General features: G+C 44.6%; 1 protein-coding gene across 2 annotated transcripts in view; it reads left to right on the top strand.

Annotated features, from left to right (window-relative positions):
• DOCK5 (dedicator of cytokinesis 5) overlaps positions 1-18444 on the top strand; it is a 206496-nt gene that overhangs the window by 43147 nt on the left and 144905 nt on the right. For both annotated transcript variants that reach the window (XM_059695951.1, XM_059695950.1), the window contains exon 2: positions 15889-15972. In XM_059695951.1, the coding sequence (XP_059551934.1) occupies positions 15889-15972 (84 nt within the window). The remainder of the gene's footprint in view (positions 1-15888; positions 15973-18444) is intronic.

Here is an 18444-nt window from a genome sequence, read left to right as displayed (position 1 = left end):
GCACAGGAATATTTGGAATATTTGACGGTTTGGTATGATGTCAGCAGTGGCTGTGTCATGTATGCTTCTTACCGGTTGAAGATATTCCTAATTTGCTGACAGTTTTTTATTACGAGTGGATATCAGATGATCAAATGCCTTTTGCATCTATACAGGTGATTATATATTTTTTCAGCTTATGTGGTAGGTTACATTGATTTTGAATAATTGTGGGTTATTTAGAGGTGGGTTTCCATTTCCTCATTTATGAAACAAGGAGATCTAACTCAATGATTTCCCAGGTCTCCTCAGTTTCTGGCTTTCTCCTCAGCTGTTTGCTCCTCTCATTCCCCCTTCCCTCCTGGCCACACAGACATTCTGTTTTCTCACTGTGCTCTCAGTCAGCGGCGGTGACTCTGGCGTATTTAAAACTGAAGAAGCTGGCGTGCAGCTCTAAGACCCTCCTGAACATGATCGGAGGCGTAAGGGTGTTGCTCTATGACACCCTTTTTCATATCCTCGAGGGTCTCACTAGATTTATGGAGGATCTCACTAAATTTATCGGCGGTTTCTAGAAAATTCCTGAAAAACCTTATAAGTGTGGTTCTGAACTCTTGTCCAGGGACTGGCCCTGCTGAGATGTAAGCCCACCTCTGAAGCTGCTGCTGTTATATTTGATTTTCAGGCTGACGATTTTATTTATTTATTTATTTATTTATTTAATTTATTTATTTTTTACTTATTTTTTAAATTAAATCTTCATTGTTCAGATTATTACAGTTGTTCCTCTCCCCCCCCTCTTTACTCCCCCCCACTGTCCTTGTCCATAGGTGTATGATTTTTCCCCAGTCTCTTCTCGCACCCCCCAACACCCCTTTCCCCCCCGAGAATAGTCAGTCCACTCCCTTTCTATACCCCTGATTCTATTATATTCACCAGTTTATTCTGTTCATCAGATTATTTATTCACTTGATTTTTAGATTCACTTGTTGGTAGATATGTATTTGTTGTTCATAATTTTTATCTTTACCCTTTTCTTCTTCTTCCTCTTCTTAAAGGATACCTTTCAGCATTTCATATAATACTGGTTTGGTGGTGATGAACTCCTTTAGCTTTTTCTTATCTGTGAAGCTCTTTATCTGACCTTCAATTCTAAATGATAGCTTTGCTGGGTAAAGTAATCTTGATTGTAGGTTCTTGGTATTCATCACTTTGAATATTTCTTGCCACTCCCTTCTGGCCTGCATAGTTTCTATTGAGAAATCAGCTGACAGTCGTATGTAACTAATTGTTTTTCCCTTGCTGCTTTTAAGATTCTCTCTTTGTCTTTTGCTCTTGGCATTTTAATTATGATGTGTCTTGGTGTGGTCCTCTTTGGATTCCTTTTGTTTGGGGTTCTCTGCACTTCCTGGACTTGTAAGTCTATTTCTTTCACTAGGTAGGGGAAGTTTTCTGTCATTATTCTTCAAATAGGTTTTCAATATTTTGCTCTCTCTCTTCTTCTGGCACCCCCATAATTCGGATAGTGGTATGCTTGAAGTTGTCCCAGAGGCTCCTTACGCTATCTTCATATTTTTGGATTCTTTTTTCCTTTTGCTCTTCCAGTTGGGTGTTTTTTGCTTCTTTGTATTTCAAATCTTTGACTTGATTCTTGTGATCTAGTCTGCTGTTGGATCTCTGAATAATATTCTTTATTTCAGTCAGGGTATGCTTAACTTCTAGTTGGTCCTTTTTCATATCCTGGAGGGTCTCACTAGATTTATGGAGGATCTCACTAAATTTATCGGCGGTTTCTAGAAAATTCTTGAAAAACCTTATAAGTGTGGTTTTGAACTCTATATCCAGTAGTTTGCTTTCCTCCATTTATGTCATTTGTGTCCTGTTTCTTTGTCTCTGCATTTTTTTATGCTTCGCTGTGTCGATAGAGTGGCTTTCTGTACTAGGTGTCCTATAGGGCCCAGTGGCTCAGCCTCCCCAATTACCTGAGGTAGACACTCTTGGTGCACCCCTTTGTTGGCTTTGTGCACAGTCTTGTTGTAGTTAAGCCTTGATTGTGGTAGGTAACACTGGGAGGGATTGACCTCCAGGCCAATTGGCTGTAAGAATCAGCTGTGTCTGCAGTGGGAGAACTTCTGTGCTGGAGACACCCCTCCGGGGCAAGACTTGCTTCAATGGGGCTTTGGTGCTCACTGAGTCTGCCCCCTGAGTGTGTACTTTATGAATCCGAGGAGTTGTAATCTGGATGGTCCCACTCTGACCACTGGGTACACGGGCTCTTGGATCTCTAAGGAGATGCTAATTTAGCCTCTGCCTGAGGCTACCCAGCAGGAGATACGGAGAGATCTGCAGATTCCTCTTCTTTGTTTGGTGTTTGGAGGTGCCCAGATGAGGCCCAGCTGTGAAGCAAGGCAAGCTGCTGTGGGGTCTTGGGGCTTCTTTTGGATGTTCTGGGTCTCTCTGACCCAGCTGCAGTTTGTTAGGTAATTTTAGATTGCAAAGGGCCAGGCCATTGATATGCAAAAGCCTCTGGGCATAGCTTGGGTGGGGTGGGATCTCAGGGAATCAACAGGGCGGAGCAAAAAGCTAAGGCTGATCCTCAGACCTGCCCTAAGAGGCCCAGGGTCTCAGTGTCTGGTGATAATCGCTTCAAGCACCTCTGAGAGAAAGCTGCCCTCAGGTTCCGACTGATGCCAGACATGCCAGACAGTCCAGTTTCTCCCCGTATGAGTCTGGGTCCCCAGAGACTCGCCCGGAACTGGAGTTAAGAGCAGTCGGGAGCTTGTGACTCCCTCCTGATTCAAAAAGACAGCCGTGTCCTCAGTTGCCAGCCCTTTCTGCACGCGCCTCTGTACCTCTGCACTTAACTTCCGCACCTCCTCTGAGTTTCAGTGTGCTTTTCTCTTTCCTTCTAGTTGTAGAATTTCCACTCAGCCAGCCTTCCTGTGGTTCTGGATGTTGTCTGTTTTGTCTTTTAGTTGTATTTTTGAAGTGGTTGTGCGAGGCAGCAACTTCCGGTGTTTACCTATGCCACCATCTTGGTTTCTGCCAGGCTGATGATTTTAAATTGATGGCTTTTTCATCCCGGTTGGGGATCATTCCCTTTCTCAGTGAATGGTGTCTTGTCTCAAATTCATGAATGTACAGAAGAAAAGAGTTACTGACACTTCACTGTCATTTCAAACTGTTTGTCCTGGTTCCACAGTAACCTCAGATTCCCTGCTCTTCACCACAAGTTCTGAATGTAAGTTAGACTCAGTAAACTTGACACAATCTTAGTTGTGACCAGTTTTATCTTAGATCTGTTTAATTTTTATTTAATAAGAATACACACCAAGAAGAACCTGATAATCATCTCTTACATGATTGGGGAAGGTGTTCTGAGCTTGTTAATTAATAGGTTTATTTTTTATGTCATCATTAAAATCCTGCCTTCCTTGCCCTCAGATTATTTCTCTTATTTTTTTCTTAACAAGAAAGAGATCAGTTGAAAAGAATAGAAGCAAATAGAACTTTAGGCATGAATAACACTAGAACGTGCGTCTTGAATGTTCTGTCCGGATTGACGGTGCTGTAGTGAGTGCATGGCTCAGGCCCCACTAGGACTCTGAGTGACAGTTGGTACCACGGCTGCATCACTGCCGCATGCTTGTTAGGGACAGGAAGAAGATGCTTAAAATAGGGAAATGTTCCCTGACTCCCACGCTGCTTCTGAGGGCAGCTTTGCACTTAGGTGTCTGCAGTCACATGGCCCGGCTGTCCTTGTGGACCTGCATTTCATTGTTCAACAACCTTTACCTTTGAAGAACTCTTAAAACTAGTTTATTCTGTTACCTTCCTGGTTCCCAGTTTTCACTGGCTTAGTGGGAAGGGGGTGGTGTCAGTCTTTGTGGGTGTGGGTGTGGGTATCACATACTCAAGAGGGAAGTTGGGTGAGAAAGGGGAAGGGGAAAAGGGAAGGTGACTGGCATTGACTCAGTGTCTACCAGGTGTTAGTCATCGTCCTGGGTGCTCTGTTTACCTTCTCCTCTTTGGCTTCACAAAACCATGTGAAGAATTTACTGTTGCTGCCATTATTTAGATTGGGGAAATTGTGGGAAAAAGCTGTCCCTGTTTGTAGAACATAGACATTTTGTTCTATAATCTTCAGTTGCCTTGTTTCGGCCTGTCTCCTTGAAATATTTCATGTCAGTTTAATTGAATATTAATTTAAATGATATGGCTTATAGTAATCACTTGGTACCAGTAATGAAATAAGTAAACTGTAGTTGAGTTTATGTCTTTGAAATCATCTCTCCAGTTAAAGATACATATGAGTTCCATCCACAAATAGATATAATCCTTAAAATAGAGATTTCTAAAGCAGCAATTTTCAACTGGTGTGCCCCAAGAATTTTTATTTTATTTTTAAATATATTTATTTATTTTAGAGAGGAAGGGAGAGGGAGAGAGAGATAGAAACATCAGTGATAAGAGAGATTCATTGATTGGCTGCTTCCTGCATGCCCCCTACTGGGGATCAAGCCCACAACCTGGACATGTGCCCTGATCAGAAATTGAACCATGACCTCCTGGTTCATAGGTCGATGCTCATCCACTGAGCCATGCTGGCCAGGCCCAAGAATTTTTAAAACATGCAATACTTGACGATTTAGTCAGGGCCACTGACCTCTTTTCTCTTAGATTGTCAGATTAAAAAAATGACAACCAACACAACAATAGCCATCTAGTGTGAATGCCCTGTCCTTAAGCATAAATATGCTATTAATAAAAGCCTATGTGGTTATCACACCCTCATGCTGTGATGCCCTCACACCGCAACGAGCAATCACCAGGAGGCTGCATGCGCAGCGGGTGCCTGTGGGTGGGCGGGGCTGTATGCCTGCACGGGTGGGCGGGGGCTTGACGCTGCGTGCGTGGTGCAGAGGTGGGGTCCACGGGCTCTGTTTGGTGAGGCCTGGGGGTCCCGCAGCTCCGCGCGGTGAGGCTGGGGGTTCTGCAGCTTCGCACAGGGTGGAGGGGGGACCCACGGCTCCAACCTACCTATTTGGGGCAATCCATCCAGGAGCCCCGGATGGGTGGGCGGGGCCTACCTCTTTGGGGCAATTGATCACAGGGCTCCTGCACTGTGAGAGGGCACAGTCCAGGCTTGGGGACCCCCCCCACCCCTGAGTGCACAAATTTTGTGCACTGGGCCTCTAGTATCCTATCTAATAAAAGAGAAACATGGTAATTAGCGTACGACCGCTACCCTTCCCATTGGCTAATCAGAGCGATATGCAAATTAACTGCCAACCAAGATGGCAGCTGGCAGCCAGGCAGCTTGAAACTAACATGAGGCTTGCTTGCTTCAATAACGGAGGACTCCAACGTTCCCCGCCTGCCACTGCAGGCCTCTGAGCTGCAACTCTAAGCAACTATGTTACAAATATAGAAGCTAAACAAAACCCCAGAAACGTGCATTAGTCCTCTGGGCTTCAGCCAGCAGGATCGCAAAATTGTTTCAAATACAGAAGGTAAACAAAGGCCAGAAACCTGCTTTCAGCAGTGGAGGCCTAAGAGCTGGAGCCAAGCCTTAAAGCTAAAGCTGGCCCAGAATAAAAAAAGAAAAAAAGGAGCGGTTGGGAGCTTCAGTCACCCGCCAGCCTGAAAACAGCCCTCAGCCCCTCACCCAGACTGGCCAGGCACTCCAGTGGGGACCCCCACCCTGAAGGGTGTGTGAGCAGCTGCAAACAGCCATCATCCCCTCACCCAGGCTGGCCAGGCACCCCAGTGGGACCCCCACCCTGATCCAGGACACCCTTCAGGGCAAACCAGGCCTCTATCCTATATAGTAAAAGGGTAAAATGCCTCCCAGCACCGGGATCAGCGGAGCTGAGAGGCCTCCCGGCACTGGGATCAGTGTGACAGGGGGCAGCGCCCAAACCCCCTGATCGCTCTGCGGCTCTGTGTGTGACAGGGGGCGGGGCCACAACCTCCCTATCTGCCCTGCTCTGTGCCTGATAGGGGGAGCTCCCCAACCCCATGGTCGCCCTGTGGCTCTGTGTGCGACGGGGTATGGCGCCCCAACCCCCTGATCGTCCCTGCTCTGTGTGTGACTGGGTAGAGCCATAACCTCCCCATCGGCCCTGCCCTGAGTGTGAGAGTGGCGGCGCCCCAACCTCCTGATCGGCCCTGCTCTGTGGGTGATAGAGGGCAGTGCCCCAACCCCCACCCCATGGGCCCTGCTCTGTGTGTGATGGGGTAGAGCCATAACCTCCCCATCGGCCCTGCCCTGAGTGTGACAGTGGTGGCACACCAACCCCCTGATCGGCCCTGCTCTGTGGGTGATAGAGGGCGGTGCCCCAACCCCCTGATCCACCCTGCTCTGTGTGTGACAGGGGGCGGTGCCCCAACTCCCCTATTGGCCCTGCTCTGTGTGTGACATGGGGGAGCTCCCCAACCCCCCTGATGGTCCCTGCTCTGTGCATGACAGGGGGTGGCGCTGCAACCTCCCCATCGACCCTGCCTTGAGTGTGACAGAGGGCGGTGCCCCAACCCCCTAATCCGCCCTACCCTGAGTGTGACTGAGGGTGGCATCGCAACCTCCCAATCTGCCCTGCTCTGTGCATGACAGGGGGCAGCGCCCCAACTCCCCAATTGGCCCTGCTCTGAGCCCGACCAGGGGCTGCACCTAGGGATTGGGCCTGCCCTCTGCCACCCGGGAGCAGGCCTAAGCCAGCTGGTCGTTATCTCCCGAGGCGTCCCAGACTGTGAGAGGGCACAGGCCGGGCTGAGGGATGCTCCCCCCCACCCCCCAGTGCACAAATTTTTGTGCACCGGGCCTCTAGTGTAATATAATAGAGTTGTATGGTATTGGTCATGTTGCACCGTAAGGTTGCAGCTGATTGGTTAATTACTGGTGCTAGAAATCTTTATATACAAGTATAGTCACCTGATTTTTTAAAAAGTCACTTTGGAGCAAAAGGGGTAGGTAATTATTACTTTTTTTGTATATCAATTAAAATTATACCTTTTTTTGTGTCAGGTTGGCAAAAATATGTTTTGGTGTGTTGTAGAATTTTAGTCATTCATTTATATGTACAATGAGATGAAAAAGGTTGAAAGTCACTGCTCTAAAGAATAACTGATAAAGTGATCATTAAATCCTCTAATCTCCTAAAGGGTCTGGATTAGGAAATGAAGAATCCTGTGTGAACATGCTTTTGTGGAGCACCGTGGTGAGAATTATAAGCTGAAGTCTGATCTGATAGCCCCAGGCCAGAAGGTTCTGAGTGGAGACACAGCATGATGGTCATCTCACCCTAAAAAGACTCGTTTGGAAACGAATTGAAACAACCAGCATAAACCTTAGATTTTCACTTCTTGGGGTCAGACCTGCTGTTGAAAGGGATTAATGACCAGGAAAAAAAGTCTGCTTGCCCTTCTAGGAAGACATTGCATGAGATCCAGGCGTTGCATGAAAGATGAGATGTGCCCTTTTAAGTTTTATAGTTCCAATGGCTGAGTGTAGGCAGATTCCAATACTAATGAAAAGGATGAAGCCGGGTGATCCTTTTAATTTTCTGAATAGCATACAACTCACATCAGGGCCTCATTCTGTTAGCTTCATCTTTCTTTTATAGAGTCTACTGGAAGACTAATAGAACATGTCATGTTTTAGCTACTCTTTCAAAGGGTTGTAATTTGAGGATTCATGAAAGGACCTAATTTATTAGGGATATTAAATACCAGCAACCCACAGACTTTTCATCATCAAATCCGATCCTCCTTTGGGGGCCTATAAATCTATTCTGTTGAATTTTGGTTCAAAATTTTAAAACCTCACATTTCTTTTTTCCTTCTCTCCTAAAAGCCTGGTTTAAAAGAAAAGGCCAAAACAAAGATTTGGTAAAATGCAAACGCTTTTACATTTGTAGACATACTGTCTTGTCTTCTTGGCTCTGCAAAATTACACTTTCGGAATATAAACAGTAAGCTGCTTAGGGAAGAATTCCAGCAATGCGCCTTTCCCAACCTTGCATATTACAGCCGGCACGGATGTAGACAGCAACTCCCCGCTCGTGTTTAATTTCCTCAGACAAAACACAAGATTGTGGTGGTGCCTGCTAGTTCAAAAACGATGTAACTTGTTTCTCTTGCCTCTTACTGTCACCTCATGAATCAGAGGGTGTCGGAGCTGCAGGGATCCTTAGAGTCCACTGGTCCAATGCCTAGATTACAGATGGGAAACTGAGACCCAGGCTGAGGGACTCATCCAAGGTCACGCATGTGTGAGTGGTAGAGGTGATCTTCAGTTCTGTCTTGTGGGGCTTTCTCTATAACAGTTGCGTACATTCGGGGGGCTGGGGGGTGGGGTGGGCGTGATCCCCACTGAGTGCATTGGTTGACGCCCGTTCCTGAAATAGCACCAGACTCTGTCTGGGTCGTTGCTTTGTTTCCAGGCTGTTCCAGGGCATGCCTTCACCACTCCAGACCCACCTGTGTGATGAGTGGGTCATCACAGGACCGGCCTTGGTGACAGCCTTGCTGCTTGTTAAGCTGGGGTACGTGGGGCAAGGTGCTTACCCCTCTGAGTCTCTGTTTCCTCATAAATAACGTGGTGTGTGGCATTCACTCCAGACAGTTACTATGTTACAGAAGGGAACCCACCAAATACAGTGGAAATGAGGTGTCACAAGGAGGGGTCCAGGGAGGGGATGGTTCTAAAGGGCATAGCGGGGATGAATATATGGCAGCTGTAACTGACTGGAAGTCTTGTTGGTATTGTGTTGCCCACGGATGTGAAACAGAAAGGATGCACACCCTCTAAACCAGCGGTCGCCAACCTTTCAGACCACCGGTTGGCGACCACTGCTCTAAACTTCCCACTGCACTGAAAGGCACTGTTGAAGGGATGTGTGCTTCCCGTGGGAATCTCTTCAGAAGCTGAAGTTGGAAAGACAGATTCTCTCTGTGTAATAAGCAAAACATGGTGGGAGAGGAGATTTTGATCCCTTTACTGAGAGGTGGGGAACCACAGCTGCCGCTTCTGCGGCAAGCAGGCGTAGCTTAGATTTGAGCATCTTCTCTGTGTCTAATCCAGTGCCATGGAATGTGAAAAAGTCATGTGTAAAAACCCTCATTCATGAGGAGTTTCCCTTCTGATTGGTGGCAGATGATAACACAAGATGACCTGTGATTAAAAACTGTTGGAAGGAAAAGTTTCTATGGGGCGTCAGAGAAAAAGAGATGCGTGCAGGCCAGTAGGGAGGCAGTGGTCCCCTGTGGGACTGGGTTGCGAATGTGGGCTTTGGACTTACGAAGAAAAAGATACGCTGTTGTTTTCAGGCAGGGTAAGTCGTGGGCTGGCACAGAATTAAGGAAAGGATAAGAGGTGACTGGAGCAGAGGAAAGCAGATAATGGAGGCAAAGGTAGACAGTTAAGGCTGGGGTGATTTTTGGAACATTTTGATTATCAGGTTTAGGAAGTAGGCTTTAATGAAACTTATTGGTCTATGGCTGCCATGGGCAAACTAATCCAGCCCGTTTGAAATGAATAAAACTAAAAAAAAAAAGACCGTACCCTTTTATGTAATGATATTTACTTTGAATTTATATTAGTTCACACAAACACTCCATCCATGCTTTTGTTCCGGCCCTCCGGTCCAGTTTAAGAACCCATTGTGGCCCTTGAGTCAAAAAGTTTGCCCACCCCTGGCTATGGTCTGTGGTCTGTGGAGTGTGTGTGTACACACACATACAACAGTCCGTGGACGGTGCTTGTGCCTGGAGCTGCCAGTGCTCTGTGCTTCCTGTGACCACTTCTGCTTACTTCCCTGATGACTATTAATGAGGAAGAGGGGACACGTGGCCGTTACACAGCACATTGACACTGCAGCCTCGCTCCTTCCTGTTTCTGGCCGAGAGGGTGGTAGAAGGAGCCAGCTCAGTTGAAGGCAGTGAATGGGCGCTAAGGGGAGACAAGGATATGAGAGCTCTATTTTCTGTACAAAACCAGCCATATATTCAGCGAGCAACACATTTGAGCCAACAAGCAGTCAGATGAAGGAGTTGAACCTCAGTGGAACAGCAGCTGTGGCCTGGTGGCCCATGAAGGGTCTGGGAGGGGAACTAACTCCCACTTCTGAAATCTGTGCAGGTTCTCCTAACCCACGTCATCAGCTCATCCTTATTCTGATTCACAGTCTAGTGCAAAAGTTCAATAGTAAACAAATTCTCACATAATTTGTCCAGCTTCTGTGCCAAAGACAACAGAACACTACTTGGGGGATTCCCTTAAAAAAAGAGGCCATTTGAAATGGATGTGTGGAGGGGTGCCCTCCTGCTCACCCACCGACAGAGTGGCTGATGTAAGGAAAAGCCTGTGGCAGGCTGCAGACGCATTGCAGGCTCAGGAAAGCAGTAAGTACCCACAGTTGGCATGACAGAGACAATGGAGTGGGTGCCATGCGCTACATTACCTAATGTGGAAACTGAGCTCAGAAGGGTAAGCATCTTGCCCCAAGTAGCCCTTTTTAATCACCTTCCTGGCATCTGGCAGATGGATCAGTGACTCCCTCATGTGCTCTTCAGAGCTGCAAGATGGGGGATATGGTAGGTTCCTTGGATCTTTGGGTAAATAGTTAGAACTGAACCTCTCAGTTGATTATAATTCCCTGGGAGGATGCAGATCATTCAACAAGAGTGAGGATAAGACTTAATTCTACTTAAAAAACAAACAGCTTTTTTGAGGTCTCATTATGTTCTATAAAATCCACCCATTTGAAATATGCAATTCAATGAATTCTAGTAAATTCACCGGTTGAGTAGCCATCACCACAGTCCAGCATTCAGCTCCCTTTAGAACTCAATCATCATTCCCACCCCAGCCCCAGGCAACCAATAACCTGCTCTACTGTCTCTGATAGGTTTGCCGATTCTGGACATTGCAAATAGATGAAAACCTAAAATATGCCTTTTCATATGGCTTTCATTTAGCATAATGATTTGGAAGCTCATCGTGTTGTAACGTGTTCCTATTTTGTTCCTTTTTATTGCTGAGTAATATTCAATTGTATGGATATGCCATATTTATTTATCCATTCATTCATTAATTGGTGAAATTGTTTCCAGTTTTGGGCTATTGTGAATAATGCTGCTATATTGACTGTCATAACAAAGGTTTACAAACTGAGTGGCTTTATTTATTCTTTAAATATATTGTTATTGATTTCAGAGGGGAAGGGAGAGGAAGAGATAGAATCAGCAATGATGAGAGAGAATCATTGATTGGCGAGCCCGCAACTCAGGCATGTGCCCTGACACTGACCTGACATTGAACCATGACTTCCCAGTTCATAGGTTGACACTCAACCTATTTATTTATTTTTTAATTATAGTTTACTTTCCATATTGCCTTTTTATTAAATTTGTTGGGGCTGACATTGGTTAATAGGATCATATATCTTTTAAGTGTACATTTCTATGATACATGATCTGTATATTGCATTGTGTGCCCACCACCCAAAGTCAAATCACCTTCCGTCAACATATATTTGGCCCCCTTTACCCTTTTCTTCTCCACCACTCCCTTCCCTCTCGTAACCACCATACAGTTGTCTGTGTCTATGAGTTTCAGTTTTATATCTCACATATGAGTGAAATCATATGGTTCTGAGCTTTTTCTGACTGACTTATTTTGCTTAGCATAATATTCTCAAGTTCTATCCATGTTGTCACAAATGGCAGTATTTCATCTTTTCTTACAGCTGACTAATAGTCAATAGTATTTATATATGTATCCATATACATCTTTATCCAATCCTCTCTTGAAGGACACTTTGGTTATCTCCATGTCTTGACCATTGTGAATAATGTTGCAATAAACATAGGGATGCATATATCTTTGTGAATAAATGTTTCTGAATTTTTTGGGTAGATACCCAGAAGAGGGATTGCTGGTGGTCGCATAGTAACTCTATTCTGAATTTTTTGAGGAACCACCATACTATTTTCCATAGTAGCTGTACCAGTTTACACTCCCACCAGAAGTGAATGAGGGTTCCTTTCCTCCACAACCTCTTCAACACTTGTTATTACCTCTCTTGTTGCCATCTAACAGGTGTGAGGTGTAGTTTTGATTTGCATTTTCCTGCTAGCTAGTGAAGTTGAACATCTTCTCATACATCTGTTGGCTGTTTGTATGTCTGCTCAGGTCCTCTGTCCATTTTTTATTGTATTGTTTGTTTGATGTTGAGTTGTGTGAGTTTTTTATATATTTTGGATATTAACCACTCGTTGGAACCATTATTTGCAAATATCACCTCCCATTCGGTTGATTGCTTTTTTATTTTGTTGTCAGTTTCTTTTGCTGTGCAGAAGCTTTTTAGTTTGATATAGTTCCATTCATTTATTTTTGCCTTTACTTCCCTTGCCTTTGGGGTCAAACTCATAAAATGTTCTCTATGACCAGCATTCATAAGTTTAGCACCTATGTTTTCTTTTTATATGATTTATCGTTTCAGATCTTATGTTTAGGTCTTTGATCCATTTCGAGTTAATTTTTGTGCGTGTGGCCAAACTGTAATCTAGTTTCATTCTTTTGCATGTAGCTTTCTGATTTTCTCAGCACCATTTATTGAAGAGGCTTTCTTTACTCCATTGTGTGTTTTTAGTCCCTTTGTGAAAAATTACTTGCCCATATACCTGTGGTTTTATTTCAGGGCCCTCAGTTATGCTCCATTGGTCTATGTGTCTGTTTTTCTGCCAGTACCACGTGGTTTTGATTATCTTAGCTCTGTAGAATAATTTGAAGTTAGGTAGTGTGATGCCTCTGGCTTCGTTTGTTTTTTCTCAGGATTGCTTTGGCTATTCAGGGTCTTTTGTGATTCCATACAAATTTGGTGATTTTTGTCCTATTTATTTCAAAAATAACATTGAGAAATTTTTATGGGGATTGCATTAAGTCTGTATATTGCTTTGGGTAATATGGCCATTTTAACTATGTTGATCCAATCCATGGACACAGAATATCTTTCCATTTCACTGTGCCTTTTCAATCTCTTTTAATAATGCTTTGTAGTTTTCAGTATATAGGTCCTTCACTTCCTTTGTTGAGTTTATTTCTAGGTATTTTATTCTTTTGATTGCAATTGCAAAATGAATGTTTTTCATTTCATCTTCTGAAGTTCATTGTTAGCATATAGGAAAACAGTGGATTTTTGTACATTGGTTTTGTATCCTCCAACTTTACTTGTATTTGTTTAGTGTTTCTAATACAATAAAGAGCTGGTTCTTTGAAAAGATGAATAAAATTGACAAACTCCTGGATAGATTCACTAAGGAAAAAAAGAGAAAAGACTCATGAAAGCAAAATAAAAAATGAAAGTGAAGTTACCACAGACATCACAGATACAAAAGATCATACTAGAATATAATGAGAAACTATATGCCACCAAATTCAATAACCTAGAAGAAATAGGTAAGGTCCTAGAAATATATAACCTTTCTAGACTGAAGAATTGGAAAATCTAAGTATACAAATAAACAATGAGGAAGTTGAAACAGCCATCAACACCTCACCCCCCACCCCCTCCCCCAAAAGGTCCAGGCCCAGGCCCAGATGGCTTCACCTGTGAATTCTATGAAACATTCAAAGAAGATTTGAGACCTATCCTCAAACTCTTCTAAAAAATTGAAGAAGAGGCAATACCTCCTAACACATTTTATGAGGCCAACATAACCCTTATATCAAAAACCTGGCAGGAATAGCACAAAAAAAGAAAACTGCAGACCAGCATCTCTGATGAATACAGATACAAAAATCCTAAGCAGAATACTAGCAAATGGAATACAACAGTACATCCAAAAAATAATAGGTTTCTTGATCATGATCAAATAGGTTTCTTTCCTGGGGCACAAGGATGGTTCAACATACGCAAATCAATCAATGTAATACACCACATTAACAATGGATAAAAATCATATGATCTTATCAATAGATTCAGAAAAAGTATTTGGTAAGTTACAACATCCATTTATTATTAAAACATCCATACGCAAATCAATCAATGTAATACACCACATTAACAATGGATAAAAATCATATGATCTTATCAATAGATTCAGAAAAAGTATTTGGTAAGTTACAACATCCATTTATTATTAAAACAATAAAATGGGTGTAGAAGGAAAGTACCTCAGCATAATAAAGGGTATATATGGTAAACTCTCAGCCAATATCATATTCGATGAAAAATTGAAAGCTTCTCCTCTAAAATCAGAAACAAGACAAGGATGTCAGCTCTCAGCACTCTTACTCAACATACTGGTAGTGCTGGAAATCCTAAAGCAATCAGGCAAGAGAAAGAAAGAAAAGGCATCCAAACTGGGAAGGAAGAAAAAGTGTCACTTACATAGAAGACCCTAATGACTCCATTCATATAACTCTGTGTTGGTTTCAGGTGTGCAGCATAGTGGTTTTAAAACATACTGTCTCACAATTCTGGAGACCAAAGTCTGAAAGCAAAGAGCTGGCAGGCTGTGCTTCTTCTACAGGTTCCTTCCTGTCTCTCCCAGCTTCTGGTGGTCGTGGCCGTTCTCTGTTGAAGTCCATTCCTTCCACCTCTGCCTCCATCTTCAGTGGCCTTCTTTCTCTTCACTGGCATGTTATTGCAGCCAGGGCCCACCCTGACAATCTAGAAAAAGCTCCTCCTCGCAAGATCCTTAACTGGTTCAATTGTTTTGCCACACCAGTAACATCCACAGGTTGCAGAAATTTGATGGGATATCTCTGAGGGGCTATTTTTCTTCCCACCACAGCAGCTATGAATATTCACACCAAGTTTCTGTGTAGGCATGTTTTCGTTTCTCTTTGTAGATAGCTGGGAGAGGAATTACTGGGTTGTGCTGCAAACTTATGTTTAACTTTTTAAGAAACTGCCAAACAGTTTCCTGAACATACATTTCTACCAGCAATGCATGAGGGTTTCAGTGTCTTCACGTTCTTGCCAATTACCAGCCTTTAAAACTTACAGCCATTCTGGTGAAGCCCATGGTGGTTTTGATTTGCATTTCCCTGAAGACTGATGCTGTTGAGCATCATTTGATGTGCTCATTAGCCATCATATATGATTCTTGGTCAGACGTCCCTTTACAGCTTTACCATCTGAAAAATTGGGTTGTCGTTTTCTTTCTGAGTTATAAGAGTTAGTGGACTGTTTTCACAGTCTGGCCCAGTCATTGCCAGCCCTAAGGATTGTGGTGACTGAGGTCACCTTGATGAGGAGGTGCTGGGACAACCCAGTTCCCCGGGGTGCCTAGAACTGGGGCAAGCTGGCCACCCCCGCATTGCACCCTGTGTCAGTCTGTTATTGGAGAGTATATGGGACTCACAAGTAGTCCTTGGGCCACCAATCACTGTCATGGAAGCTGGGTGATGGATCTCCCCATGCCCTAGAGATCACAGCTCAGTGGTGTCATAGGCTGGCTGTGGTCTAATGAACAAGGGGACTGACCAGCGAAACGCCACAATGGATTCTCATTTTAGCCTGTTTTTTTTCTTTCATAACTCTTATAATTTTAATTAAGTAGTTATTTCTGTAATAATATATGTAATTTCTTTCTTCCCCTAGAAGACTAAAAATCTCTATCCCAGGGACCATGTCTGTGTGTTCTGTCACCCAGCCCGTGGTCTCTCACCCAATACATGGTACACACAAGGCACCCAACCAGTATTGGGTGGAGGGATCTCCATAAAACACAGTAATGGGGGTCCAGGAGGGTGTTCTCTCCTTCTCGGTGGGTGATTCACCTGAAATCATTAACTAGAGGGTCATTGTTGCTAAGTGGTTCACTGACCACAGAATGTGCTACTGTGACCTGCATTTTAACAGCCACTGATGCCATTTCCCCTTTTGTTTCCCATTCCAGCGATCTACAACTACAATGCCTCTCAAGAGGTGGAGCTGTCCCTGCAGATCGGAGACTCGGTTCACATCCTGGAGATGTATGAGGGTGAGTCTGGTGGCCTCCTGCCAGGCAGGGCGAGAGGCAGGAACAGTGGAAGTTACTTATTAATAAGGCACTTAGAGCAAACTTCAACACGCTCCACTTCCTGGAGGGGTGAAAATCCAGGAAGTCCTCAGGTTATATGATTTCATACTGAGGGCGATTTCGAAACAGCCAGCTGAATACAGGAGTGCGAACACGCCCAGTTACCAGAATCCAAGTATGTGAATCCAAGTATGTGAATATGTTGGGCTCAACTACTGGTTGCAGAAGGACCTGACACAGTGCTGGCTTGGAAGAGACACGTGGGACCCTGGGCTGGTGGGGGCTCCCAGGAGGCACTGCTGATTAAGTGCCTCTTTTTTTGTTGTTAATCCTTACTGGAGGATAGTTTTTCCATTGATCTTAAAATCTTTTTTAAAAATATATTTTATTGATTTTTTACAGAGAGGGATAGAGTTAGAAACATCTGTGAGAGAGAAACATCCATCAGCTGCCTCCTGCACACCTCCTACTGGGGATGTGCCCACAACCAAGGTACATGCTCTTGACCGGAATCGAACCTGGGACCTTTCAGTCCGCAGGCCAATGCTCTATCCACTGAGCCAAACTGGTTAGGGCTCCATTGATTTTAGAGAGAGTGGAAGGAAGGGGAGAGGGGCAGAGAGGAGAGAGAGAGGGAGAGAGAAACATCAATGTGAGAGAGCCACATCAGTTGGTTGCCTCCCACACGCACCCCAACTGGGATGGGAACCTGTAACCCAGGTACATGCCCTTGATCGGAATCAAACCCACTAACCGCTGAGCCATGCCAGCCAGCCAGGGCTACGTGCTCTTTCTACTCAGCACCAAATGTTGCCAGACTGGGGGAGAAAGGAGGGGGACTTACTGGGGTTGCTGAGATTCTTGCAGAGAATTAGGTCAGGACTGCAGCTGGTCCAGAAAGCCCTCTACTATGTGTCCGCAACTGGGTCGGGCTAGGGCGGTGGTTCCATTTAACCTGTTAGTGGGCGGCAGGACAGGACTCAGGACTTCCGGGTTGTCTAAAAAGCACAGATCACATCTGCACCTCCCCACCCCAACTTCTAGCTCCAACTCAAGCTCTCATACCCAGCAGGGCTCCTGTATCCACATGTCTACCCCAACCCACAGGGCACAATGCACATGTATCCAGGCCACTGAAGTTGAGGATCTGAGCAGAGAACCGCATTTAGGACCCATTTATTCTCTGAAGATTGGGGCAGGAACGGGGTGGGAAACCAGATTTTGACACATAGGGCGAGCCTTGTTAGAGCAGGCACTCTGGATTTGCAGGGCCCGGCTCCCCATGTAAGTGCTTGTGATGGTCGAATGCCAGAAGTGCTCACCTAGAATCCAGGTGCAGCTTCTGAGGACGGGACAGAAAGATGCAAGGTGGGGATGAGATGGGAAGCAGGGTTTGGCCGTAAAAGCTGTCATCTGCCTGACTGCACAGAAGACTCTGCTGTGACTGCTGCCTCCCTTTAGTTTTAGCAGAGGGCGGGGTTTTGCATTGTCCTCTCCTTCACACAACCCCAGGTGCCCCGCAGCTCCTAGGGCAGGTGACAAAAGGAGGCTGCGTGGACTTTTCCCGCTCCATCCTCTTTTCCTGTCAGCCTCACCATCTCAGGTCCAGCCAAGCATCCATTCCACGGTGTCTCTAAGTCACCAAGACACTCAGCACAACCTACTTACCTTCTTGGGACTCCTTTGCATAGTGAAACCACAGTCCTTTCAACCTTACTGGGTCACATAGCTCACTCTCAGGGGCCAGATGAAACCATTCTATCTGGTTTCTAGGAACACACATTTTTCCATTGTACAGGTAAAAGGCAACTATTCCTGTGGGCTTGAAAAGAATGTATCTTTTAAGATCACTGGGTGCAAAGTTCTATAGGTTCTGATTTCTTTGTCTTTTTTTTTCAGACAATTAGGTTCTGATTTCTTTGTCTTTTTTTTTTTTCAAATTTGCTATATGCTAACTTTTTTGTGTTGTTTCTGTTACTGGGAGAAATGTGTTAAATCCTCCACCATGATTGCAGTTTGTGTCAGTTTACAGTGCTGCCAGTCTTTTGCTTTATATAGTTTCAGACTTGTTTTTAAGTGCATACAATTTTAGCATTGCAACATGAAACAATCCCAACTTTTAATTTCTGTTTGTTAAACCTGTTTTTATTATCTTTGTCTGTAGTAATCTTTTTTCTTTAGTCTATTTTGTCTGAAATTATAGCCAACTCATTGGCAGTCTCCAGATTTTGTCCTCCTGGCTCCACAAAGCTGTCAGAGATGCTGCTTGTGACGCAGGAACCTTTTCTTAATTCAGCAGATGCTCCATGATAAACGCAGCCCCACATCCTGGCCTCATCTTTCTGAGTTGGTCTTTCCCAGATCTTGACCTGGTAACTGTTAGCTTTGCCGTGTTAGCTCTTTAGTGTGTGTGTGTGGTATAGTCCAGCTTTT

The sequence above is a fragment of the Myotis daubentonii genome, chromosome 5 (assembly GCF_963259705.1).
Source record: "Myotis daubentonii chromosome 5, mMyoDau2.1, whole genome shotgun sequence".
Classification (NCBI taxonomy): domain Eukaryota; kingdom Metazoa; phylum Chordata; class Mammalia; order Chiroptera; family Vespertilionidae; genus Myotis; species Myotis daubentonii.
This window is presented reverse-complemented; position numbering and strand designations above follow the sequence as displayed.